Source organism: Lynx rufus, unplaced genomic scaffold (assembly GCF_022079265.1).
Source record: "Lynx rufus isolate CCGP_SWC_20201006 ecotype Redwood Valley unplaced genomic scaffold, mLynRuf1.p SCAF_37, whole genome shotgun sequence".
Taxonomy (NCBI): Eukaryota; Metazoa; Chordata; class Mammalia; order Carnivora; family Felidae; genus Lynx; species Lynx rufus.
Window position 1 is genome coordinate 2,495,918 of NW_025814853.1, and position 23,957 is coordinate 2,519,874.

At 62.6% G+C, this 23,957-nt stretch overlaps 3 protein-coding genes across 4 annotated transcripts; 2 read left to right on the forward strand and 1 right to left on the reverse strand.

The window, feature by feature from the left end:
• Positions 1-44: 44 nt before the first annotated feature.
• On the forward strand, positions 45-5,168 carry CCDC137 (coiled-coil domain containing 137). Its single transcript, XM_047093970.1, has 6 exons — positions 45-175; positions 537-670; positions 1,963-2,185; positions 3,475-3,557; positions 3,692-3,771; positions 3,942-5,168. Exons 1-6 carry the CDS (start codon positions 45-47, stop codon positions 4,164-4,166), a joined length of 876 nt encoding a protein of 291 aa, XP_046949926.1. The 3' UTR covers positions 4,167-5,168.
• Positions 5,169-6,612: 1,444 nt separating this feature from the next.
• On the reverse strand, positions 6,613-8,961 carry ARL16 (ADP ribosylation factor like GTPase 16). Of its 2 annotated transcripts, XM_047093974.1 has the most exons (5): positions 8,872-8,961; positions 8,654-8,712; positions 8,063-8,176; positions 7,374-7,489; positions 6,613-7,209 (listed from the first exon to the last, which is right to left on the reverse strand). In XM_047093974.1, exons 1-5 carry the CDS (start codon positions 8,930-8,932, stop codon positions 7,017-7,019), a joined length of 543 nt encoding a protein of 180 aa, XP_046949930.1. In that variant the 5' UTR covers positions 8,933-8,961; the 3' UTR covers positions 6,613-7,016. The 2 variants fall into 2 exon arrangements, with proteins under 2 accessions (XP_046949930.1, XP_046949928.1); XM_047093972.1 differs by lacking the exon at positions 8,872-8,961 and having other exon boundaries at positions 8,526-8,791.
• A 211-nt stretch (positions 8,962-9,172) lies between these two features.
• On the forward strand, positions 9,173-23,642 carry HGS (hepatocyte growth factor-regulated tyrosine kinase substrate). Its single transcript, XM_047093977.1, has 22 exons — positions 9,173-9,267; positions 10,729-10,813; positions 11,144-11,219; positions 11,609-11,701; positions 13,363-13,486; positions 14,659-14,711; positions 15,115-15,183; positions 15,893-16,017; positions 16,897-16,975; positions 17,295-17,393; positions 17,519-17,620; positions 18,211-18,249; positions 18,334-18,477; positions 18,570-18,629; positions 19,156-19,366; positions 19,735-19,907; positions 20,008-20,148; positions 20,240-20,417; positions 21,987-22,120; positions 22,196-22,315; positions 22,497-22,586; positions 22,973-23,642. The coding sequence occupies exons 1-22, from the start codon at positions 9,231-9,233 to the stop codon at positions 23,081-23,083; spliced, it is 2,343 nt and encodes a 780-aa protein (XP_046949933.1). The 5' UTR covers positions 9,173-9,230; the 3' UTR covers positions 23,084-23,642.
• Positions 23,643-23,957: the final 315 nt, after the last annotated feature.

Consider the following 23,957-nt stretch of genomic DNA (forward strand, 5'->3'; position numbering starts at 1 on the left):
CGGAAGGGCGGAAGTGGCTTCTTCCTGGAGCGCCGGGCGTGCAGATGGCGGGAGCCGGGCGTAGAGGGGCTACTGCGGTGGGGACGGCGGGGCCTGGGGGTCCGGGGCGGCCGCAGGGGAGAAAGCAACAGCTGCCGGGGAAGCAGCGCTCGGCGCCGTGGCCGGGACCGCGCAGGTGGGTCTCTACCCGGCCCCCGCTGCGTCCGTGCCATGGGCGCGACGGGGGACCGGCCGGGTGAGGGAAGGCGTGAGGGTCTCCAGCGTGGAGGCACTAGCCACCTTCCGGGGTGCCGTGTTTGCCATCCTAGTGGAGGTCAGGGACGAGTCCTCCTGGGGCTGTGGGAGCGGCCCTCCACCCCAGCGTCCTGCGAGAACGCAGCGCAGGGACAGTCTGCGGTGAGGATGCCTCCTTGCCTGGCACGCACCCCAGCAGCCAGGTGGCCTGCGAAATTCCCGTCCCAGGCCCGGCTTCAGTTTCTCTGATTCTGCTTATGCCGAGCTTAAGTCTCGTCTCACCCTCCTGTTCTCCCTCCCAGCAAAGAAAAAAAGAAAGTAAATTGCAAGCCCCAAAACCAGGACGAACAGGAAATCCCTTTCCGGCTCCGAGAGATTATGAGGAGCCGCCAGGAGATGAAAAATCCCATCAGTAACAAAAAGAGAAAAAAAGAAGGTAACGTGCAGGCCCATGCTGGGTGGTAATAAAGCTTTGTGTGTTTGAATCCACTTGCCGTGTTTCAGGCAGAAGAAATCTGCCAGGACCCAGTGGTGTGAGGGTGCAGGAACATGTGGGGGCACTAACCAAGGGCTGGTGTCACCAGGGCCAAAGAGGTGGCTGGCAGCAGGTGGTAGTGTGGTTTCAGATGAGGCTCCAGAACAACCCCAAGGGGTCTCCTGTGAGGATTGTGGATTCCCCTCCCAGAAGTAGTGGAGATCCATCAGAAGAGAGATCACTGTGTAACAACTGAGGGGGTGGACACGACAGGCCAGTGAAGCTCTTGCAAGTGAGAAATGGCAGTTTCTTGGATGGGAGCGCGGAAAGGATGGTGGAGAGAAGTGGATGTTTTCCGGAGGTTAAGGGGAGAATTGATCGGACCCCCCTGAGAAACTTACCTTTCCAACCCTCACCCAAGGCCAGGCTGGGCGCCCACCTGTCAGCCTCTGCCAGAAACAACACTCAGGGCGTTTGAGGGGGATGGAGTCCAGCATGTTCTGTGTATGTAAATGTTTTCCCAAATGTGAGATGGATTTTACAGCAGTGCTGTTCTAGAATTCCCTGTAAACCTCCTGCTTTTCATTGGGGTCATGTGACTGCCAAAGAGAACGTGAGAGAGGCACGGAAGGGGAGAATTGGAGGAGGCGCGCTGGCCCCAGTGGCAGATGGCACACTTAGAACTGTGCCCTCCTGAGCTGGCCCTCGTTTTTGGTTATTTAAGAGCTATACGCTCACGTACACGGTAAATCAAGCAGTTCTGAGAGGTGTGAGGTACGGCATAGCCTGGCTCCCTGTCTCTGAATCCTGCTGTCACCCTTTGAGAGAAAGCACCGTTCATCTTCCCAGATGCCTTCCCGAGAGAGAGGGTCTGCCTATTTTCACGTATTAACAGCGGTAAAGCTATGCCTTCAGCCCGTGCTTTGCTTACTGTCCTCGATTTGTGTGATAAAGTCTTCGCACGAACATAGGGTGCTCCCTCAAGCAGCCATGTTTTGATAGACGTTTAGGTTATTTCCTGTTTCGTTTTTCAGCCGAGCCGTGGTGGACGTCTTTGAGCGGTGGGCCATGGGGATCCCATCCGCAAGGGTGCCCGAGCTGGGCATCGTGAATCCTCCTTAGCTACTGTGGTCGGGCTCTCCCACTGGGTCTGGTCTTCCTTCCCCGTGGCCTTGGGCAGAGGCACCAGCACGTGCAGCCAGCCTGGCACCGTCTCCCTCCTGCCCCTCACCCCACGCCCGCTTTGTCCTCAGCCCAGATGGCCTTCAGAAAGACATTGGAGAAGGAAGCAAAAGGAGCGGAGCCGGACATTGCTGTCCCCAAATTCAAGCAGAGGAAGTGGGAGTCTGACGGGGCCTACATCCAGCGTATGGAGCGGGAGGCCCAGCATGTGCTTTTTCTCAGCAAGAACCAGGTGGCCCGGCAGCCTGAGGTGCAGGTGGCTCCCAAGAAGGAGAAATCTGAGCGGAAGAAAGCGTGAGTGGGGGCGGGGTAGGGGCTGGGGTCCCACGACTGTCTCCTGCAGTGTCAGAATGGGGAGCGCAGAAAGAAGTGAAAAGCTGGTCAGTCGGTGAGTGTTCTCTCTACACCCGAGCCTCTTAACCTTGGGGTGCAGGGAGCCTCTAAACCCACGGAACTCTGAAGGCCTAGCTCTGTCTTTGCCTTTCTCTGGAAAAGCATCCAGGGGGCCCAAGAGCCAGATGAGGTCAAGGGCCAGCCGTCCTCCTGGCCAGTTGCAGTAGGGAGGTGGAGAAAAGACGAGGCCCCACGCTGTCTCGGGAGGGCTTGCTGAACACCAGGGGACCGTGCCGCCTCTGCCGGAGATCGGTACTACATGTGGGGTTCCCACGCAGCCCCGGGGTTCCCCTGCCTCTGGCTGGGAGATGCCACGTCATCTCTGAGCGCCTTCAGCTGTGCCATATGCACAAGTTCTGTGACCTCTCTCAGCTCCTGTGTCCTGTCCGCAAAGTAGGGACACCACAGCATCTCCAGGGGGGTTCAGGCGGCATCTGGGGCCAGGGGGAGCCCGCTGCCAGTTGCTGCTCCCCTGCCTCCCAGCTCTGGAGTCTGGGAAGGAAGCCATGTGCCACCTCCCTGGGCTTGGGGGCCGGAGCTGGGAGGTGGTTTTGACAAACAAGGGCTTTTCGAGATGTTTCTGCCATAGCTGCGGCTTTGGAGTTGTGCCAGCCCTGGGCTTCATCAGCAGTTCCCTCAGCACCTATGAGTTGGGGATGGTCTGCAGCCTCGTGGGGCTTCCCCGTCTGAGCACTCTTTGTGCTTGTAGTCGGGTCAGGTGACCAGAAGCCCATCACAGGAAACCTGTCCCACGTACCCGTCTGGAGCCACAGCGGTGCCCCGGACACAGGGCCGCTTTGTGAGACCCTTTAGACACAGTCGCACAGCTGACACTCCGGGCCGGTCATTCTCTGGGGTGGGGGCCGTTCTGTGTGGTGTAGGGTGTGGGAGCACCATCCCCGGCCTCCACCTGAGGTGCCAGGAGCGCTCCCACCCGCTGTGACAACCCAGAACATCTCTGGATGTTGTCATACGTACCCCGGGGCACCGTCGCCCCCACTGAGAACCACTGACTTGGAACTCTGGGCGCCTGCCGTTCGGAGCCCTCTCTGGCGCACAGCTGTGGGGACACGGTGGCAGCTCACTGGGGTCCACTCTAGGGCACCCTCCCGGGCAGGGTGATCTCCACCTTCGGAATCCAGAGAAATGAGAGTTTAGGAATCTGAACAGCATCGTGCTTTCTTCCCCAGGTTCCAGAAACGGCGACTGGATAGAGTCCGGCAGAGAAGGGAGGAAAAGGCAGCAGAAAGGCTGGAGCAGGAGCTGCTCCGAGGTGGCTCTTCCTGAAGCGACTGCGTCGGCCTCGGGCCCCGCTGTCTTCCCGGGGTCAGCAGGGGGGGGGGGGTCAGCGGATGGGGCCGCGGCTGTGTGGGCAGAGGCCTCACTTGTGCTCCTCTGCCCCTGCAGACACGGTGAAGTTTGGCGAGGTTGCCCTGCAGCCCCCAGAGCTGACCGCCCAGCCCAGGATGAACAAGGGCGGGGGCCAGGTGAGCAGGGGCGGGGGGTGGCCCTGTGTGTCCCCCAGCGCTGCCGGGTCCACGGCCTGCAGACGGAATGCTGCGTTCTCACCGGGCGTCCAGCTGTCGGACCAACGTGGGCCCTTCCTCGTCTCCCTCCTTCCCGAACCTGTGCCTCAACTTCTATCTCTGTTCTTTAGCCTGGGAAGAAATCGCTGATGCTGAGGATGCTTCTGAGCCCCGGTGGTGTGTCCCAGCCTCTGACCGCGTCGCTGGCCCGACAGCGGATCGTCGGGGAGGAGAGAGAGCGGGCTGTGCAGGCCTACCGGGCACTAAAGACACGGCAGCGGCAGGCGGCTCAGTCCCCACGGCCACCCCGTTCACCCCACCCCGCTTCCAGGAAGAAGGCGGAGACCTGTCTGTGACGGTGCGACCAGGGCCTCCACACCTGGGTCGGGGAGGACACGTAGACGGCCTGTACACAAGGGTCCTTTCCCTGGAGCACACTGGGACTCCCAGGCCCCCGTGTACCGGCTCTCGAGTGTAGAACAGGGCTCCAGGTCTCTGCTCTCTCGTTTTTTCCTCCCCGAAGAGGGCTCTTCTGTGACTGACCGTCTGCTGGGCCATCTCCCACAGGGCATTGTCCATCCCAAGTCCCCAGAGACAGACCAGCACCTGGTCTGTTTGGGACACAGCCAGTCGGGCATCACGCACGGCTTTGTGCTGAACACACAGGTCCAGCCTGAGACAACCCACGGTCACTTCGGGGAGGGCCAGTCCCGTAATCCTGTCCTTAAATGCCGACTAACTGGAGACACTGCAGACTTGGCCAGCCAAGCCGATAACGGGCCCCGTTGGGTTCAACAGCGCAGCACAGGTGGAAACACAGCCTAGGTGGGGGTGGGCTCAGCGCCTCGGCCACCTGGACCCTCTCCTGGTGCCTTGTCCCTGATGCCACACCCCCACGTGGAGTGGGTTTGAGGAGGTCTGTTCCTGGCGTCCCCAAGGACTCAGGGGAGAGAAGAGCAGGTGTGAAGCAGCTTGACGGCAAGGACAGGACCCCGGCCCCACGACTTTCTTGTAGTTAAAAAGGCTGCGTGAGAATTCCTGCCGAAGGAGGGAGCCCCAGATGTTCTGAGGGTGCTCAGCTGTAGGACTGGGGGGGCGGGGGTTGAGCATTAAGGGGAGGAGTCCTGCTCACATCCCTGTGAAGGCACCTGGCTCCTCCCTCGGGCTCACCAGCTCAGGTGCCTCTGGCTGGCAGAGCTGGGCTGGGACAGCTCAGGAAGTGCCGTCTCCACCTTGGCCAGGGTGGCCCTGCACGACACGGGGGGTGTGTTTCTGTGGGATCCTTTTTTGCCCTTCCCTAAGTTTGTATCCCTTACAACATTTATTTTCAAATCAAGAAATTTTACGTTGAAGCTGTATTTGAGATCAGAGCTATTACCTTCTCAGGAACGTGTTTCTGTGTGGCAGGGCCCGTCCCCTGCATGGGGTGGCAGGGGTGCTGGCTGCCATTACTGTAGGCAGGGGTCCCCCCCAGAGCGCAGCGGGTAGGCAGGGGCAGGACCAGGGGTGAACACAGTCCCTGAGAAATACCCACGTCCCTGGGCTCCTCGCCAAGCACGGCACAAAAGCAGGAAGGTAGAAATGGGTTGTGGTGGGAGGAAACTTGCCTTTCAAAACTGAGTTCACGTGTCAGCTTTGCTCAGGCCTGTCAGTCACCCCCAAACTCACCGACTCGGCCCGTGGCTTTGCCGTGAGAGATTACCAGGCCCAAATCTCAGAGATGGACCCTGAGCTGGGGGTCGCCCCTAGAGACAGAACAAAGTGCATGTCCCCTGAGCGCACGGAGCTCTCTGAAGGTGGGAGGTGTGAGGAAAGCCCATTCACCCTGGATGCCAGGTTGTCCGTGACATCCACCAGGACTCGCCCACGGGATGGAGACCACCGCGTCTACAGCCGCACAGTGGGACCCCTGGAGCAGTGGTGCCCTTCCCAGAGAGGAGGGGGTTTGTCGCTTCCACGGGGTGGGGGTCGGGGAGAGACTCGAGCCCAAATTACCCCGCGGTCTATGCAAGAGCCTTTCTGAGGCATCACTTGCAACCCCCGAGCGAACACCCCAGCAGAGTGGCCAACAGGAAACCGTGTGCGGGAGGAGGCCCTGGGCCTGGTGCCCTGCACGCAGGAAGCGAGACAACAGATGCCTGGCCTTCTTTCGTGGTCCAGCCAGCCCCTGCTGCCAGCTGAGGTGGAGAAAGCCGTTTGTCGGAAACTCAACCACGCCCGGGAGTAGAGGCTTCTTGGCCAACTGCAGTGGGCTGGACGGCAGCCCTAAAGAGGTCTCCCTGTGACCGGGAACATGCAAGTGTCCCCTTCAGAAAAGGGCCTTTGCACACGTAATCGTGGACCTCAAGAGATCATCCTGGATTTAGGGTGGCTTCTAAATCCAGTAACGGGTGTCCCCATAGGGAGCAGCAGCCGTGGGAAGACAGGCAGGGACCCTAGTTCCGTGTGTGACAGGCCAGGTCACGGCAAGAAGTACAGCAGCCGCTAGAAGCCAGGAGAGAGGCAAGGAGCGCGCTCTCCCCTCAGAGCCTCCAGCCCCGCTGACGTCGATCTCAGCTTTGGCCTCCAGAACTGTCAGCACAAATTTTTGTTTTAAGCCACCAGGTTTGGGCTAATTTGTTACGGAGGCTCTAGGACACGGATACACCAGTAGGTGTCCCCCCTCCCCCCCCACGTGAGCCCCCTCAGCGGAGCACAGCACCCCCTGTGCTCTAGCAGGGCCGCTCCAACTCGCACCGACCCGCGGGAGCCCCGTGCCCTCCTCGGGGCGATGTACGTTTGCTGAACGAATGAAGACACTACTCTTGTCCTGACTCCAGGCTCGGTTCTTCCTAAGATGACGGCCTCACACAACGGAGGCCACACTGTCGGCATGTGGGAAACTCCACAGGTACGGCTTTGTGCCACAGTCCCCAGAGCAAGTCTGCTCCCAGGCGGTGCAAACACCGTCAGGAAAGTAGAGCTCCTTTCCCAATGGGCGGGAAGCACATCCCAGGATAGCGGCAGGACACGCAGCCGCCTGCAAGCCTGTCCTCCTCTCCCAGCCCTGGGGACGATCTTTTCGTTCAGAGGCCAGTTACCCATCACCGCCACTCAGGACAGGAGCCCATCTCCTAGGCTCACGTCGGGTCGTCCTGTCCCTGATGAGAACAGATCGCCAGAGGCCAAGCGGTGCCGTTCTCTGCCTCCTCCCCAGAGCCGGCCGGTCACGGTTCTCCTCCTGGCAGTCGCCTGTCAGTTCTGTGGGTGTCCTGGAGCCAGCGCAGCACCTCCGATAAGCCAGTGCCCTTCTGGGCGCTGATTTCAGCCGTGGTGATGTTCTGCTTGGCACAGGCAATGATGTCTGGGAGCCTGATCAATGACTTCATCTCGTCTACGGTCATGTAACAGGGCAGATCGCTAGGGCAAAAGAAGCACCCCGTCACGGCGGGCTGCCACAAGTGCATCCCAAACCTCACAGTACCCCCCACCCCCCAAGCCACGAGCCACCGTCCTGGCTCCACTCCAAGGGAGCTCCTCCCAGGACTCGCGGCCGTGCTCTCCTCCAGGAAGACAGACCGTACATCTTATTGAAGAGAATCAAGACGGATGCTTCTGCGAGTTGTTCTGCAGAAAGGAGGCCCAGGAGTTGCACACAGGACGCGGACAGCTGAGTGGGGTTAGCGGCGTCCATCATGAACTGGGGAGGAAGAAAACAGAGATGGGACCACCCCGTGATGGAGACAGTCCTTCCCAAATCCCCTCCCTGGGGCAGCAAGACCTGGCTCAGGAAGAGCAAAAGGACTTTTAAACAAAGGATTTGGGGGACAGCAGAAGTTAGGGGAAATGACTTTCATGAGAGCGACCTGATGTCATTTGCTTTCACCTACGTGGAAGTCCCTCTACTCACGTGGTCATCAGTTCTCCCAGGAAGGGTCCTGGAATCTGGGGCACAGGCCTTGCCAGGATGGGACAAGCCCAAGAGATGTGGGATTCAAACACAAACATAAAAACACACCCAGAGGATCAAGGCAGAGAGCAAGCGCCAGTTACTGGCAGAGAATAAACGCTCCCCTCAGCAAACCTTGCATGAGCTTTTATGCCCGCTCTGAAGCAGAAGCATTTAGGGATCAAGCTATTGGGAAAAGGAAGCAACTCGAAGTTCGGTCATGTTTCCTTGCCTTCGCGTAATTGCTCAGGAACCCAAACTTCAGCCTACGCAGAGTGAGGTCCAGCACCAGACAACGCTTAAGTGCAAAGGATTACGACCTACCAGGAGAGAGTGGCAATTTCCAAAGTAGCTGGACCAGATGGGGCCCATGCACCCCCCCAGCTCCCGGATGGTAATCTTTCTCTGGACGACGATGTCAGTAAGGTTGGTGCCCACCTGTGGAAAAACTCGAGATGCACAAAGGACACAAGCACTTTCCCATTGGGAACTCCTGGCTAGCATCTCTCTACACTGTGATCCAAACCCCAAAACGTCCCTTGTCAAGGGCTTAGCCCCTAAAACACAGTCCTACGTAAGGAAGACTAAATTGGGTTCCAACGCCCTAACCCTCAGAGCGGACTGTGGCCGCAGCACCCACACCCATCGGGGGATTCGCCCTCCGAGGCGACCAGAAAAAGCAGTCTCAAGAGTGGTGAGGGGTGGGCGGCTCTGGGCCCCCGTCCCGCACCCACCTCCCCTGCAGCTGTGTCCCAGGAGGCAGTCTCCTTCCCAAGACACCCCTCACCTCCTGAGGGTTGGGTTTAACACAGGGACCGGCCGGACTCCAGCATCCGCTTAGAACAGCCCCAAAGCACTTTGCAAACCGCGAAGGGTACCCCCTTCTCGTAGCCCCGCGAGAGGGCGGGTGCCTACCGTGGGGCGCGTCGGGGGAGCATCGCCCAGGTCGCCCTTCCCATCCCCGGAGCTCAGCTGTGCGCGCGGTCAAGGATCCCCAGAGCCAGGCAGGGAAGGCGGGCGGCAGCCGGACCCGGCCCGGGGAAACCCCCCCCGTCCCGGCGCCCCCAGCCCCGCCCCCCCCCGGGAGCACCCCGCCCCCCACCCCCGGGCCCTCGCCCGACGCGGAAGGATAGTCTGCAGCCTTTTCACCAACAGCGTTTTCCCGACACCCGAGGCTCCCAGAAGAAGACACATCGCGTCCCCCGACTCCACCCGGCACCCGTAGCCCGCGCAAGTCCCGCCCTCCACCCCGCTTTCATTGGATAGGCCTCACGTCCAAGTTCTTCATTGGTTCGCGGCGCTCACGACCTGGTGCAGCCCAATCGGCGCACAGCCTCTGGGGCGAGCCGAAAAGGCCGCCTCCTCGCCGCTCGCGGCCCGGCCCGGCGCCGCGCGCGTGCGCGCGCCCGGGGAAAAGGCGGAAGCGGAAGTCGGGGGCGCGCCGGTTCGCAGCGGGGAGCGCAGCGGCGTCGGGTCGGGGTCCTGGGGCGCCATGGGGCGCGGCAGCGGCACCTTCGAGCGTCTCCTAGGTAACGTGGCCCCCGCCCCCCGCGGCTCGGCCCGCGTCCTGGGAGCTGAGCCGGGAGGCGGCCGCCGAGCCCCCTGGGTGGGTGGGCGCGCCCGCGCTTTGGGGACCGGGCAGTCCCGGGTGCTGGGCGCGGGCTCCGACCCGAGTAGGTAAGGGTCTGCGGGGGAGACCGGGCCCGCGCCCGCGGCGACTGCGCCCGGGGCTCTGCTCCTGGGCCGGGAGCGGGCCGGTCCCGGGGAAACAAGCATCTGACTGAGCGGGCCACAAGTCCTGAGTCACGGAAACGGGTGACCTGGTCACATAGACCCGCTCCCCCAAAAAACCTAGGTTGCATGGGGTTTGGGGGTGCCCCAAACATTGGGCTCCAAAGGGTGGAACCAGTAGTGTCTTCACTGGGACCTGCCACGCTCTTATGAGCGCTGCTTCCCTGGGGAACCAGGCCGGCGCTGTCTGTCCCCACTGGGCTCCCGGAAGGCCGCGGTGGTTTAGGAAGGCGGGTTTTCTGTTTGCCGGAGGTGGAGCTGATCCTTTGGGAGCCTCCTGGAGGTCACGAGTTTTAGCAAAGAAAATGAACGTTTAGGGACGTGTCCTCTTCTGGCCCCAGTGAAACTGCGTTGCGTGGGCTCTGTTTGGGGCCAGTGCTCCCTGTGCTCCGGTGCTCAGTCTGAGCCTGTCACGCTTTCCCCTTGAATACGGTTTTGGAGAAGACCTCAGATGAGGCACCTTCCTTGTTCTGAGCACACGCAGCTGAGCGGTGGCTCAGCCCCCCAGAGATCAACCCCGAAGTTACTGCCAGACCAGTACTGCGAGTGGGCGCACCTTGTTAGATCACCTGTGTGTCCCCGGGAGGAGAGCCAGCAGGGCTGGAGGACAGAGCATGTGTGTCTGCCTGAGGCAACTGTGATGTGGAGAGTGTGGAGGTGTCATTCGGAGAGTACTTCTTCCGGGTCAGTCCTGTTCTCATCCCACAAAACACTTGGCATCTTCTCCAGCCTCGCCCTTGCTGGGATCTCATCAACTAGGCTAAACTTGGGGAGAACCAGGGACTCTGCGGGATGAGGTGGCCGAGTGTAGTGTTGAACTCTGCCTGGCTCTGCCCCAGCGAGCCGTGTGACCTCACTTCTCGGCTTCCTTGTTTTTGTCGGTAAAGAGGATGGAAACAGGACCTTGCTGGCGAGGCTGTGTGAGAATTCAGCATTTGCGTAAAGCCTTTGGAACAGCATTTGGCCTACAAGTGCGTAACCGGTGTTCCGTATCATTATTTTTTAAGCGGTTTGTCCTTTCTCTGAGAAGGACAGCGCTGTCGTTATCAGGTGGCAAGAGGATTTTCATGTGCCTTTCCATTCAGTCCAAATGTTTTAAATGGGAAGGAGACGGTCTCTCCTCCCTGTTGCGGAGCTCCGGGGCCGCCTAGGGCATCAGACGAATGCCGAGCCCCAGTAATGATGCGTTTCTGCTTTAGACAAAGCTACCAGCCAGCTTCTGCTGGAGACCGACTGGGAATCCATCCTCCAGATCTGTGACCTCATCCGCCAGGGGGACACACAGTAAGTGAGGCGGGCCTGTGCCACCCAGAAGCGAGGGGGCGGCACCATGGCGCGCTCGGGGTTGCTTGGTGCCCTCTGATGCGCCAAGATCCGGCAGTGGCCTGCCCTCATGGGAGCAGGTCCCGAGGTGGAGAAGTGAATGGTCTCCACACTGGGAGTTTTGGGATCTGGGGACAACGAAAGGGCTTTCTCTGTATAGTCTGGAGGCGTGTGATTCCCTTACCGTTTGCTTGGGGGTTTTGAGGACCAGAGGGCGGGTGGGCTCTCTCCACGTTAGCTTCTGAGGTGGTTCATTTTTCTATTTCTTTTACCAACGTCCTTTTCTTTCAGAGCAAAATACGCAGTGAGTTCTATCAAAAAGAAAGTCAACGACAAGAATCCCCACGTGGCCTTGTATGCCCTCGAGGTAACTAGCACCCCCCCCCCCCCCCCGCCCCACGCTCTGGCCACCTCAAGAGTCCCCACCCCGGTGTCCGTGTCAGGAAGGCAGAGACAAGTTGAGTGTGGGGCCTTGCCCACCTGCCTGGGGAACGAGGGAGATACGAGCAACCTGATAGAGGTCATGCCTCAGCTCTCCCACCTGCAGCCGGCTGACTTAGGGCCCAGAGATGGACTCTAGTCTCTGTCCCTGGTAGTAAAAATGGAATCAGAAGGGGCGCACGTAGCAGCGGTTGCTGCCCGACCCAGAGCTGCCACGTGGATCCCTCGACAGGCTGGCTTGCCCGAGGGGCCTGTCCAAGAGGGGCGTCCCACCCTGACCAGTGACTTGGCCCGTCCCTTCCTCGGGTCCCGCAGGTCATGGAGTCTGTGGTGAAGAACTGTGGCCAGACGGTCCACGATGAGGTGGCCAACAAGCAGACTATGGAGGAGCTAAAGGAGCTGTTGAAGGTGGGCTCTTGGAAGGGACAGACGGTTCTAGACTGTGGGGAGTGCAGTGGCCCCGAGGCCGGGCTCTTCTGGGTCTTTGCCGGCACCTGGGGCAGAGCAGTGCCGGGCAGAGCAGAGAACAGGAAGGTGAGCACCTCAGCCTCAGGAATCCCAGCTGGGTGAGGTCGGGCGTCACCAGAAGTGAGCCAGGCTGCTGCGTCTGGGGACACAGAGGAGACCCTGCCGTTCCTAGGGGAAAGGCTTCCCAGGGGCTGGGCTCAGAGCCTCACTGGGTGGTGGGGAAGGAGCTGCGTGTGCGTGAGTAGCTGTGGGCAGGGTGTGCGAGTGGAGGCCTGCGGGGGAGCCCCGAAGCGTGGGCGGGGTGGGGGGGGGCTGTCCCACGCGCAGAGCCAGGATTCTGAGCAGGGAGGCACGTGAGTCTGACGTGTTCGTGGAGGGAGAGCTGGGGGAGATGGCATACCGGGGACACCTTGGGGAGTGGGTTTCACACTCTCTGTTCTTAGGGGAGGGACGGTCCTCCAGAGTCCCTAGAGAGAGTGTCCTGCACGGGCCACCGCCCAGCTGCAGGGATTGTGATGTGGGTGGTGACAACATGAGGTTGGGTGATACAGAGCAGGTGGTGCGGCCATTCTTTGAGGTGAAAGGGCATCTCGCAGGGGTGAGGCCACCTGGGGGCGGCCAAGGAGCCCAGCCCCATATACCGGCTCTGTCACCACTGGTGGGCGGGGCCGCCGCTTCCCGGCCCGGGTGGGCACCTGTGGGCTCACGTGGCCAAGAGCCCATCTGGGGCCTGAGGTGGGTTCCAACTGGTGACCCAGGCAATCCTTAGGGTGGGCTGGCTACAAGGTCCGAAGGGCTAGCCCTGCCCCTCGTGCTATCGTGGCCACGTCCCATGTGCCACACGTGGCTTGAGCCTGTTAACCCCGTCTTGTAGAGGGAGGGTAACCGTAAGAAAGAGGGCTCCACTCACTGGATGCAGGTTACGGGAGAGAACCAGAGGCCTCGTGCGTGAGTCTAGTTGGTATCTCCAGGAAGCAGCTTACTCGCCCTGCTGTCTTCCCGAGCGTCCCCGAGAGAGCTCTGGAGATGTGACTGGCCGTGCTGGAACCTGGTGGAAATGGTGGCTGTGCACGCGGGAGGTTCCTGGAGCGGCCGGCCCCCACCCACACAGGCTGGCTGTGGCCAGAGGAGAGGCAGCCGGCCGCGTGTCCGCGGCCTCAACACAGTCCTGCCCGGCTCTGCCTGTTACGGCCTGGCATTTGCTGGAGCCACAGTGGGTTACAGACCGAGGGGCCTCTGGGCTTGGTTAGGGCGCCTTGGGGTAGGGCAAGAGGAGGCAGGGTAGTGGATCTGGGGAGCTGGGCTTCAGGGAGGCCCCAGCTTTTTCTAGGGGACTGAGGACAAGTTCGGTCCTGTGTGGGTAGATGGCTGTGATGGGCTTGTCCTCGGGGCCGGGCTTCACGGAGGAGCGTCGGGCCTGGGGAGGGAGTCTGTGCGTGGCCCCCGTGTCCCACGCAGGGCCCCCCCTACACACACCCCCGCCGGCCCGTGCGCTCAGAGTGGCGCGGTCTCCCTGCCGCTTCCTCGCAAGGCACCTCTCTGCTGTTCCCATCTCTCACGGCCCTCCTCGTTCTCTGTTCTCCTTTTTCCTTTCTCTGCAGAGGCAGGTGGAGGTAAATGTCCGAAACAAGATTCTGTACCTGATCCAGGCCTGGGCGCATGCTTTCCGGAATGAGCCCAAGTACAAGGTGGTCCAGGACACGTACCAGATCATGAAGGTGGAAGGTGAGCTGGGCGGGGTCTGTCAGGTCCCAGGCTCGGGACACGCCTCTAGGAGCTGAGGGGCCGCTCTGCACCAGGCTGTCCCAAGGAAGGCTGTGTGCACCGTGTGCGGGGCAGTGGACGGCATCGTGCTGCGTGATCGGTGGCGGGAGCGTGAGGTGGTATCGCCGTGGGGCAACCCGACACCCCCTGGGTGAGGCAGACGACACACGAGTGAAGGGTTAGTGAAGGAGCCAATTCCCGAGCGTCAGGTGCTAGGGAGGAAGTAAAGCCTGGGAACCCTGCCTCTAAACCCTGGTGCTGGTTTATTTAGCACGAGGGCTGGAGAGCGCCTGGGGAGCAGGCAGCTCGCACACCAGACCTGAACACGAGAACGGGCAGTGAGAAGGGCTGGGCCCCGGAATCCCACAGAGGGTTCCGCTCCGAGGCCCTGGAGCCACGGCGGGCTGGGCCGTGACAGCTGAGGTTCCTGCCCGCCGCCACAGTGGCCGTGCCGAGCTGGTGGGGTCTGGCGAGGGCTGAGCCACCGTGGCTGAGCGGGTGTGTCCCCCACCTGTGCAGAGTCCTCTGGCCCTGAAAATGAGGGTCTGGTGGCTACGGGTGGGTAGGAACCTGTGGAGAACCTGTGACGAGGGTCCTGTCCGTGTTGGTGACTTGGCCTCAGGTCCGCAGTCCCTGGACCTCGGACCTGGGATGGTGGGTATATGCTCACGTTCACTTTGCTGAGGAGAGCACCCGAAGCTCGAATTCTCGAGGGATCTGCGTCTCAGAAAAGCTTGGGAACTGGTTTTAAGACTCCTGAGAGGTACAGGGGGCTGGAGCGTGGGGCCAGGAGCCAGAAGGGAGGTCCAGGGAGGATCCGTGAGGCCCTGGTGTGGTGGGAGTGCGGCCAGGCTCCATGCCACAGCCCCGGAATGGCGCGGCCGTGGGGAGCCACCCCGGCTACCGGGCAGGCCCACTCGAGCACCCAGGCGCACTCACCTGGTGCCGGGTCGCTGCTCTCTGCTCCCAGGGGCTCTAGGCCTCCTTTTGTAGGTCTGTTTGGGGAGGCGGAGGCCAAGAGTTAGAACGTGGCTCCTAAAGGTCTCGGGGCAGACGTGGTGAGGACAGGTGAGGCGGTCAGGGTCTTGCGTGCCAGGGTAGCACCGGCGGTGACCGCGGGCTCTTTTCTCCAGGACACGTGTTCCCAGAGTTTAAGGAGAGCGATGCCATGTTTGCTGCAGAGAGAGTGAGTTCACCGGGTGCTGGGCATCTGGGAGTTAGGCTGCTTTGAGGGAGCCGAAGGGAAGCCCGGGGGGCCCGGCTTGTTGGGAACCTTGGTGGGGGAGCTGCTGTCTCCAAGAGAACGTGCCGCTGGGTCTCGTCAGGCTGGGGGCGGAAGGTCGTTCGAGGTGCCTGTGGCTGGCGGGCTCGCGTAGTTAAGACCCGCCGTTGTGTCGCTGCGGCCCGCAGGGAGCCTGGCTGCCACGTGCTTAGAGCGGACAGGGTGTCTTGGAGTGGCCTCCCTCCTCGCGTCTGCGGACTTGGCCCCCGGCCCCTGCGCTCTCTGGGGTCTTCCCCCATTTGTGGGGAGTGGGCATGTCGGCAGGGAAGGCGGGGGCCACGTGACCCTGACTCTGCCTGTCCCCCAGGCCCCCGATTGGGTGGATGCCGAAGAGTGCCACCGCTGCCGGGTGCAGTTCGGGGTGGTGACCCGCAAGGTGAGCGTGCCCCCCGGGGCAGCCCCCAGACCACCCGCTGTTGCCGTGAGGCCGCTGCACCCACTCGAGGTCCTTTCCCTCTTGGCTGTGACCTCGTGGTGCGGGGGTGGGGGGGGCGGGGGAGGCGGGGCAAGTCCACCCCCAGCCGTGCGGTCATCGTGGTCACCGAGGGGTCCTGAGTCTGATGGCCTGTGCTGTCAGAGGAAGCTTGGGCGAGGCTGCGTCCCCCAGGGGACAAGAATGCCGTGGGCTTGGGGCCGCGGGAGGCTCGGGCGTGTGTTTCCCAGGCCTGCCGCGCCCTTAGCTGCACCTCACGGCCGACAGCCTGTGCGCTCCAGCCCCCCGGCTGCAGCCTCCCTTCCTGTTGAGGCACAGACGGCAATGGTGCAGGCTGGGGCCGGGGGGGGGTCTCAGCTGACGCCCCGGATCTACTGTCCCGCAAGTACTCATCCCCGAGCACAACTCGTGCGTGGGTTTTTTTAATTGGACTTCTTCTCCCACAACGGTGGCTGCAGTCGGGAGCCTGGAAGCGTGCTGCTTCCCGAGGGTCTTTGTGGCCACTCAGGCCTGCCTTCTGCCCGCTCTTGGCCCAGCTCCCACCCGGGGAGGCCCGGCCGGGGACACTCAGCAGCAGGCGGAGGTGGGCAGGGTGGGCGCGAGAGGGCAGCGGCCCGGTGGCGGGCCGCGCCCTGACCCGCCCCGTTCACAGCACCACTGCCGGGCGTGCGGCCAGATCTTCTGCGGCAAGTGCTCCTCTAAGTCCTCCACCATCCCCAAGTTCGGCATCGAGAAGGAGGTGCGCGTGTGCGAGCCCTGCTACGAGCAGCTGAACAAGTGAGTCCGCGCCGGCTGCCCCGAGGGCCTCGTGTGCTCCGGGTCCTGGCTGTCCAGGAGGGGGGCTGGCACGCACCCAGGCTCTCAGACCTGCCAGCCGGGTGCTAGGGTTTGTGTGCTTCTTAACTTTTTAGCTTGGACGTAAAACTTAGGGAAAAGACGCAGGGGCGGTAAGCAGACGCCATGTGATGTGGCCTCCTCCCGGCTCCCTCAGTGTTGAGGCCGCCACGTTGGCATAATTTGCACGGTCCCCCTTCCCCACCCACCTGCATGTTCACGCACACCGTGTCCGTTCTGGATCTCTGCGAGCGAGCCGCGGGTAGTCCCCCGCCCCCCTGTACCCCAAGCCCCGTGTGTTTCCCTAGAAGTGCGCGCTCTCCTGGGAGCACAGCACAGTTGTCACACCGGGCCACGTGACATCAGCGCGGGGCCAACACCTACTTTGCGCTCCCATTCTGGTTCCACTGCGTCCCTGTCAGGCCCATCCAGGTCCGTGGCACATGACAGGTGGCCGTCCCACCTCCTCGGCTGCCTTAGAGTCTGGTTCTGTGCTCCTGGTTCCGTCCCAGGAGTGAGGCTTCGTCCCTCTTGGTGCGGCCCGTCTGGAGGCCCGTGCTGTCCATCCTCCGGCGTCTGCGATGGTGTCTGCAGGCCACTCCCCTGAAAACTTCCTTTCCCACGTGTGAACCTCATTTTCAGGAGAGGGGGCTGGGGCTTAGGCTGGTGACTTGCCCAGGGTCCCGCATCCCAGAGGCAACAGCTGGTTTGAGGGACCGGCTTTTCTCTAGAGCATGGCCTGTGGCACTTCTGTCGTCATTCTGTGGGGATGCTGGGGGCTGGGGTGAGGTGCTCGGCCACCCAACGTTCTCTCGCCTCCAGGAAAGCAGAAGGAAAGGCGTCGTCCACAGCGGAGCTGCCCCCAGAGTACCTGACCAGCCCCCTGTCCCAGCAGTCCCAGGTACTCCTGGCCCCGGGCCCCGCTCACCGGCCTGTCTGTCCCCAGCCGCCCCCAGAGTACCTGAGCGGCCCCCTGTCCCAGCAGTCCCAGGTACTCCTGGCCCTGGGCCCCGCTCACCGGCCTGTCTGTCCCCAGCTGCCCCCAGAGTACCTGAGCGGCCCCCTGTCCCAGCAGTCCCAGGTACTCCTGGCCCCGGGCCCCGCTCACCGGCCTGTCTGTCCCCAGCTGCCCCCAGAGTACCTGAGCGGCCCTCTGTCCCAGCAGTCCCAGGTACTCCTGGCCCCGGGCCCCGCTCACCAGCCTGTCTGTCTGTCCCCAGCTGCCCCCCAAGCGGGACGAGACGGCCCTGCAAGAGGAGGAGGAGTTGCAGCTGGCCCTGGCCCTGTCTCAGTCAGAGGCTGAGGAGAAGGAGAGGATGGTGAGCTGAGGGAGGCTCCCCCGGTCCGGGGGCACGGGGGGGAGAACGTCCCTAGACGTTTGGGGAGGGCCGAGGAGTGTAGAGGCTTAGTCCGCCTGCGCCCCGGCGCTTCCCTGCTTCTGCAGAGACAGAAGTCTGCCTACGCCGCTGCCACGTACCCCAAAGCAGAACCCGCGCCCGTGGCCTCGTCGGCGCCCCCTGCCAGCAGCCTGTACTCCTCGCCAGTGGTGAGCCCGTCCCAGGCCGGGCCGCGGTTCTGTGCCAGGGGGTGGGGAGGCAGGCCGGAGGGCTGCCCCAGAAAAGACGGCGCCTGATGGGGTGGGTGAAGGTCGAGGTCCAGGCTGGCCCTCCCCGGCCTTCCTGCCCCTGGCCGGGGGTCCCCTGTGAGGGGAGAGGACATGGGAAAGCTGGAGGCATCCCCCCCGCCATCCAAGAGGAGATGGGTGAACCCTGGGGTCAAAAGGGGTCTGCCTTTTTCTGGCTTTAGCTCCCTCTGTAAATAGGGGGTGGGCGGCAGGTGGGGCGGAAGATTTAGGAAGTCGTCGTGGGCTCTGCGGGGCTGCACGAGCAGGGCGGCCAGCTGGCCAAGGGCCTAAGGAGACCCTGCACCTGCCGTTGGGACGTTACAGTGTGGTTTCTGGGAAGTGGCGTGGGGGTACCACACCCAGAGCCCCGGGGGCCCCTTGGACAGACTGGCCAGTGCTCAGTGCCCACTGTCACGGCCGTGACATCCCAGCATCCTGAGCGATGGCCTGGGAGGAGCTGGGTGAGTGTTCGAGCCCGTGGGTCACTGCTGATCTGGCCTGTGTGTCCCCAGACCTCGTCGGCGCCTCTGGCTGAGGACATCGACCCTGAGGTGAGGGGGCGAGGGTGCCTCTGCGCGTGGTGCTTTCCCCTGCAGCTCCCTGGCCCTCGGGAGTGACCTCTGTTGCCCGTGCAGCTTGCCCGGTACCTCAACCGGAACTACTGGGAGAAGAAGCAGGAGGAGTCCCGGAAGAGCCCCACGCCGTCTGCCCCCGCGCCCCTGACGGAGCCGGCTGCCCCGCCCGCGGAGGGGCACACAGTCCCTGCCAGTGCGCTGGAGGTGGGCTGCTCTCGGCACTCCAGGCCCACGGTCCTGGGGGGGCGGCGCCTGGGATAGGCCGGACGCCCCTCTCACCCTCTGGCCTCTTCCAGACGCCCCTCCCGGAGACAGACTCTCAGCCCGTGGCCCCCTCCAGCGGCCCCTTTGGCGAGGTAAGCCGTGGCCCCCTCTGAGGGCCCCGTTACGGGCACTACTCCTGGTGGGGCCAGGGCCCCGCCCACAGTGACCTCCCGGAGGCGAGCTGTTCCAGCCGAGAACTCCATGGAACCCCTGCGCACCAGCTGGCTCTTGGCCACCTGCTGCCTGGCGTGGATCAGAATACTGTAGAGCAGCCCAGAACCACCCGGATGAATCTTTGTTTGCCCTGTCCTGGGGCTTGGGGGCTCTGTGGGCCATTGACTAAGAGACCAGGGCCTCTTCAAGGGAATCAGGCCACCTTGAAGGGTTCCGAGCCAGGCCGCCCAAGCTCGGCCGGCTCCGTCCCGGCCGACACGGAGCCCAGTGCAGGAGGCGCTCCTGGGGCTCCTTGGGGCTCAGCGGCACCATTGGGAGGATCGAGTCAGATGCACAACAGGGTCGGAGCGTAGCGCCTGGAGTGGCGGGTCCTGTCTGGGGGGCCCTGGAGGGCACGGGGTGGGGCGGGGACGCTCAGCAAGGTCCCACGTGTGTCCCGAGCAGCAATTCCAGAACGGGGAGTCGGAGGAGAGCCACGCGCAGTTTCTGAAGGCCCTGCAGAACGCCGTCACCACCTTCGTCAACCGCATGAAGAGCAACCATGTGCGCGGCCGCAGCATCACCAACGACTCGGCCGTGCTGTCCCTGTTCCAATCCATCAACAGCATGCACCCCCAGCTGCTGGAACTGCTCAACCAGCTGGACGAGCGCAGGCGTAGGTGCCGCGGCGCACAGGGGACCTTCCGTGGTGGCCTCGCTGCGCCCCTCGGGGAAGTGCCGGCCCGGTCGCCGTGGGCGCGGCAAAGGTTTTTAGGGTGGGGGCGGGGCCGGGTCGCGGGCAACTTGGGAAGTGCCCCCCGGCGGTGGGAAGTACCCCGCTGAGCATAGGGCAGTCCGCTCAAGGAGGAATCCCGCCCCCGGCCCTGCCCCTGAGAAGCCCACACCCCGGCTGTGCCCTGTCGCCAAGCCCTTGGCTGGGCAGAGGCGGGCCCGGTGGCCATTGTCCAGAGTGGGAGCCCAGCCCCGGGCGGCCAGCGCTTCCCACCCACTCCAAGGGCTCCCGGCTCCGCCCTCTCCCCACAGTATACTACGAGGGGCTGCAGGACAAGCTGGCGCAGATCCGCGATGCCCGGGGGGCCCTCAGCGCCCTGCGGGAAGAGCACCGGGAGAAGCTTCGCCGGGCAGCTGAGGAAGCCGAGCGCCAGCGCCAGATACAGCTGGCCCAGAAGCTGGAGATCATGCGGCAGAAAAAGCAGGTGCGGCGGTCGGCCCCGGGGCGGCGGTGGGGGGGACGGGGGGGGGGGACGGGGGTGCCCAGGTTGCGGGCAGCCCTGACCCCTGCCTCGTGGCCCGCAGGAGTACCTGGAGGTACAGCGGCAGCTGGCCATCCAGCGCCTGCAGGAGCAGGAGAAGGAGCGCCAGATGCGCCTGGAGCAGCAGAAGCAGACCATCCAGATGCGGGCCCAGATGCCCGCCTTCTCCCTGCCCTACGCCCAGGCACGCACCCCCCCCCCCCCCCGGGCCCACCCCTAGCCGGGGACGCCCGCGACCAAGTACTGCCCTGACCGCCGTCTCTCTCTGTCTGCAGCTCCAGGCCATGCCCGCGGCCGGGGGCGTGCTCTACCAGCCCTCCGGCCCAACCAGCTTCCCAGGCACCTTCAGCCCAGCAGGCTCGGTGGAGGGCTCCCCCATGCACACCGTGTACATGAGCCAGCCGGCGCCCACCGCCGGCAGCCCCTACCCCGGCATGCCTGGGGCCGGAGCAGGTAACAGGGCGGGCACCTCCGATGAGCCCCAGACCACCAGCTTGTCCTTCTTCGTTCTGGAGTAATTTTGGATTTACAGGAAAGCGAAAACAGCACCGAGAGCTTTCCGGGTTTTCCCCACGTTAACGTTTCGTTACGTTTGCGCTCTCTTTTCATACGGGCACGTGTGCACTCTGCTGAACCTCTTAGAGTAAGGGGCAGGCACGATGCCCTTTGCTCCTCGTGGTCTCGGCATGCGTGTCCTAAAACCAGGTCACTCCCTCGCGGCCTGGGCACGGATGCCACGCTAGGAGCCCCTGAGGCCGTGGTGTGACGTCCTCCGCAGCCGGGTTCAGCTCTCACACATCCCTTTGTGCCAGTAGGAACCCCACGGTTGTTGTCTTTACCGGTTCTGTTTCTTTTTGTCCCTAACCTAGAATGTTCCTACTCTGTGTGTTTCACGACACAGACTTCTCAAAGAGCCCTGGCCCATGTCTTACAGACCACCCCTTGGTGGGTTTTGTCTGGTCTCGGTCGGCGTGACGGCTGTGGCTATGTTTGGGCCAGTCATCGGGGGGCTACAGTGTTTAGCAGGAAGGCACAGCCGGCCGCTGGCCACGTGGTGCGTGGGCCGTCTGTTGGGTGTCCTCCCTGGAGGGGACGGTTTTCCCGTAACCAACAAGACCCTGTCGAGGAGATAAGACACCTACATCCTTGTTCTTCTGCAGGTTTTAGCTCGTGGTTTTAATGTTTTTTGCTAGTTTTGTCTGAGTTTATCATAACATTTGCCAAACGGTGACTTTATCTCGTTCCTCCCGTTGATCAGAGGTCTGTTCAAAATAAGGCACTTTTTCTTCTCTCCTGTTTACTTTTTCATCAGGCAGACCCATTTTATTCAAATTTCACAGTGTGTTTGGACGCTCAGATGGTCACAGGGTTTCCGGTGGCCCCAGGAAACCCCTTCGGCTGCTCCATTTCCTGAAATGTAGCTCCCGTCCAGCGAGCCCCTGGTCCTGATAGCGGAGGCTCTTTGGCAACCCGGGCCCAGGTGCGCTCAGCGCAGGGGACCGCCGGGACGTGTAGACGCACACGCGCGGCCTATCTTCCGGCAGGCAAAGCTTCAGTGATACCGCACGGGGCTCCCTCCCCTTCCCACGCCTCTCACTCCTGCCTCTCGTCCACTCCACGTGTGCTGTTTTGTCCGTTCCTGGGATACACACAAAGTGGCTCCGGGAACGCCAGCCCGAGCCACTGGGGACAGGCGCTTGCTGACAGGTTCACTAGGTCTGTGGTCCTCTCTCGGCCGAGGACGCAGGGTCCAGACGCTGAGTTTCCGAAGGCCCGAGGGCTCATTTTCACCAACTTCCCGTGTCCTCCTGTCACTGGCAGTACAGTTTGGTTCATCTCTTCTGATTTCATTCTGTTTTAGAACTCCTCTCCTATTCTCGTTGATTTCGTTGCTTTTCTTTTTGGGAGAACGTGAAACACGAACTCGCTCTCAAAAGTCACGATGAAAAGGGAGACTCCGAAGTGCTGCCCCTCCCCGCCCCCCACCCTGCAGGACAGCCAGCTTGCTCCTCTCCCCTGCAGATCCCGGCATGGTGAGCGCCTACATGTACCCAGCAGGAGCCGCCGGTGCGCAGGCGGCCCCCCAGGGCCCGGCCGGACCCACCGCCAGCCCAGCCTACTCCTCCTATCAGCCCACCCCCACGCAGGGCTATCAGGTAGGCAGGTGGGGCCGCTCCCTCTCCCGGGGAGAGGACCCCAGCCTTTGTCCCATCACGCCCTTCCCTCCACAGAACGTGGCCTCCCAGGCCCCACAGAGCCTCCCGGCCATCTCCCAGCCTCCACAGTCCGGTGCCATGGGTTACATGGGGAGCCAGTCGGTGTCCATGGGCTACCAGCCGTACAGCATGCAGGTGAGAGACTGAGGCGTCCACATGGAAAAGACGCCAGGGGAGCACTGGCCATCCTGCTCAACACCCCCTTCCCCACCGTTAGGGTCTCCTAGCTGGTGGGCGTTTGGTTTTTCAGGTCAGAAATGCCCCCCCTTTATTGTCGGCAGGACTCCTTAATGTGAGTTTCGCTTCATTTTCACAGAACCTCATGAACACCCTTCCCAGCCAGGACACACCGATGCCGCCCCCACAGCAGCCCTACATCTCAGGGCAGCAGCCCATGTACCAGCAGGTGAGCCTCTCCCAAGGCTGCCGGCGAGGCTCAGGACGCTGAGGGTGGTGGGGCTGCCCTGGGGAGGACAGACAGTGCAGGCCAGGACTGGTTCCCAGCAGCGAGGACATCAACACACACCGCACGCCCACCACAGCACCCACAGATATCCAAGCTACGCACGTTTCCTTAAAAGTTCGAGGCCAAGTCAGCTCAACTCCACAGACGTTGGTTGGGAACGCTTGGGGTCTATGCTGGGGCAGGAAGAGAACCGGGAACCGGCCACACGCTGGGAGGAGGGAGTGGGGCGGGGCCTCACTGGGGCTGAGACCAGGGCAGAGCATTCTATAGAACAGCCAGTAGAGGGTGGGAAGGCGGGGCCAATGGTTCCTGTGTGTCCCTTCCAGATGGCGCCCTCAGGGGGACCCCCCCAGCAGCCGCCCCCCGTGGCCCAGCAGCCGCAGGCACAGGGCCCTCCGGCACAGGGCAGCGAAGCCCAGCTCATCTCCTTTGACTGATCCCCAGCTGGGAGCTGGCCATCCGGAACAACACTACGGTTCTCTGAAACCCCTGCCTCCGTCTCTAACTAGCATCGTCCTGCCTTGCTCTCCTCTTACCGCCACGTAGTGTCCCTGCTACAGGCAGGGGGTGGCCCTTCCCCCTGGCCCCTTCCCCCTTTCTGTCTTCTGCTGACTCCTCGTACTCCAGGCCCTACCCTCATCCCCATCTCCCTGAGTTGGGTCTCTGACCTCTTTCCCCAGGGCCAAGCCTCAGAGGGTGGGAGGGAAGGACCTTCTCTGAGAGGGAGCCCCCAGCCCAGTGTGTCAGGTCCCGTGAGGGCTGCTGGAGCGGGGCCCTTCTGTCCCGTGCAGCCTGTGCCCTCCCATCTGCACCGTGAGCCTGTGCAGCCTGTGGTCTGACTAGTGTGCGTGCCCCCCCAGCGGTCAGCAGGCACTCCCGGCCCTCACGGGAAGGTGGGGGTTCGTCTCCAGCTTCTCTGCTTTTGAGCTGCCATCTCATCCAGTGCCCTGAGTAGACGGAATGGAACACTGAAAATAAAACGTCTTTCAACAAGTATCGGAGTGTCTGTTCAGAAAGAAGGTGGTAGGCAGCCGGCCCAGGTCTGGGCAGGGGCGTGTGGGCACGTGTCCGTAGGCCAGCCTGTCCTCCAAGCCTGGCACAGCTCCGCAGGCAGTTGCCAGGGGTGGATACTCTCTGGCAGCAGCTGCAGATCTGCTCCCGCCCTGAAAACTGGGCGCCATCGAGCTGTGCCCTTGGGGACCCAGCAGCAGCCCTCTCCACCCGGCTCTGCTCTGCCCAGACTCCTCCAAGACTTGCAAAGCCCAAGGATCTGGTCTGATTCTACACCAGTCGTAGTCCTGAAGAAAATAT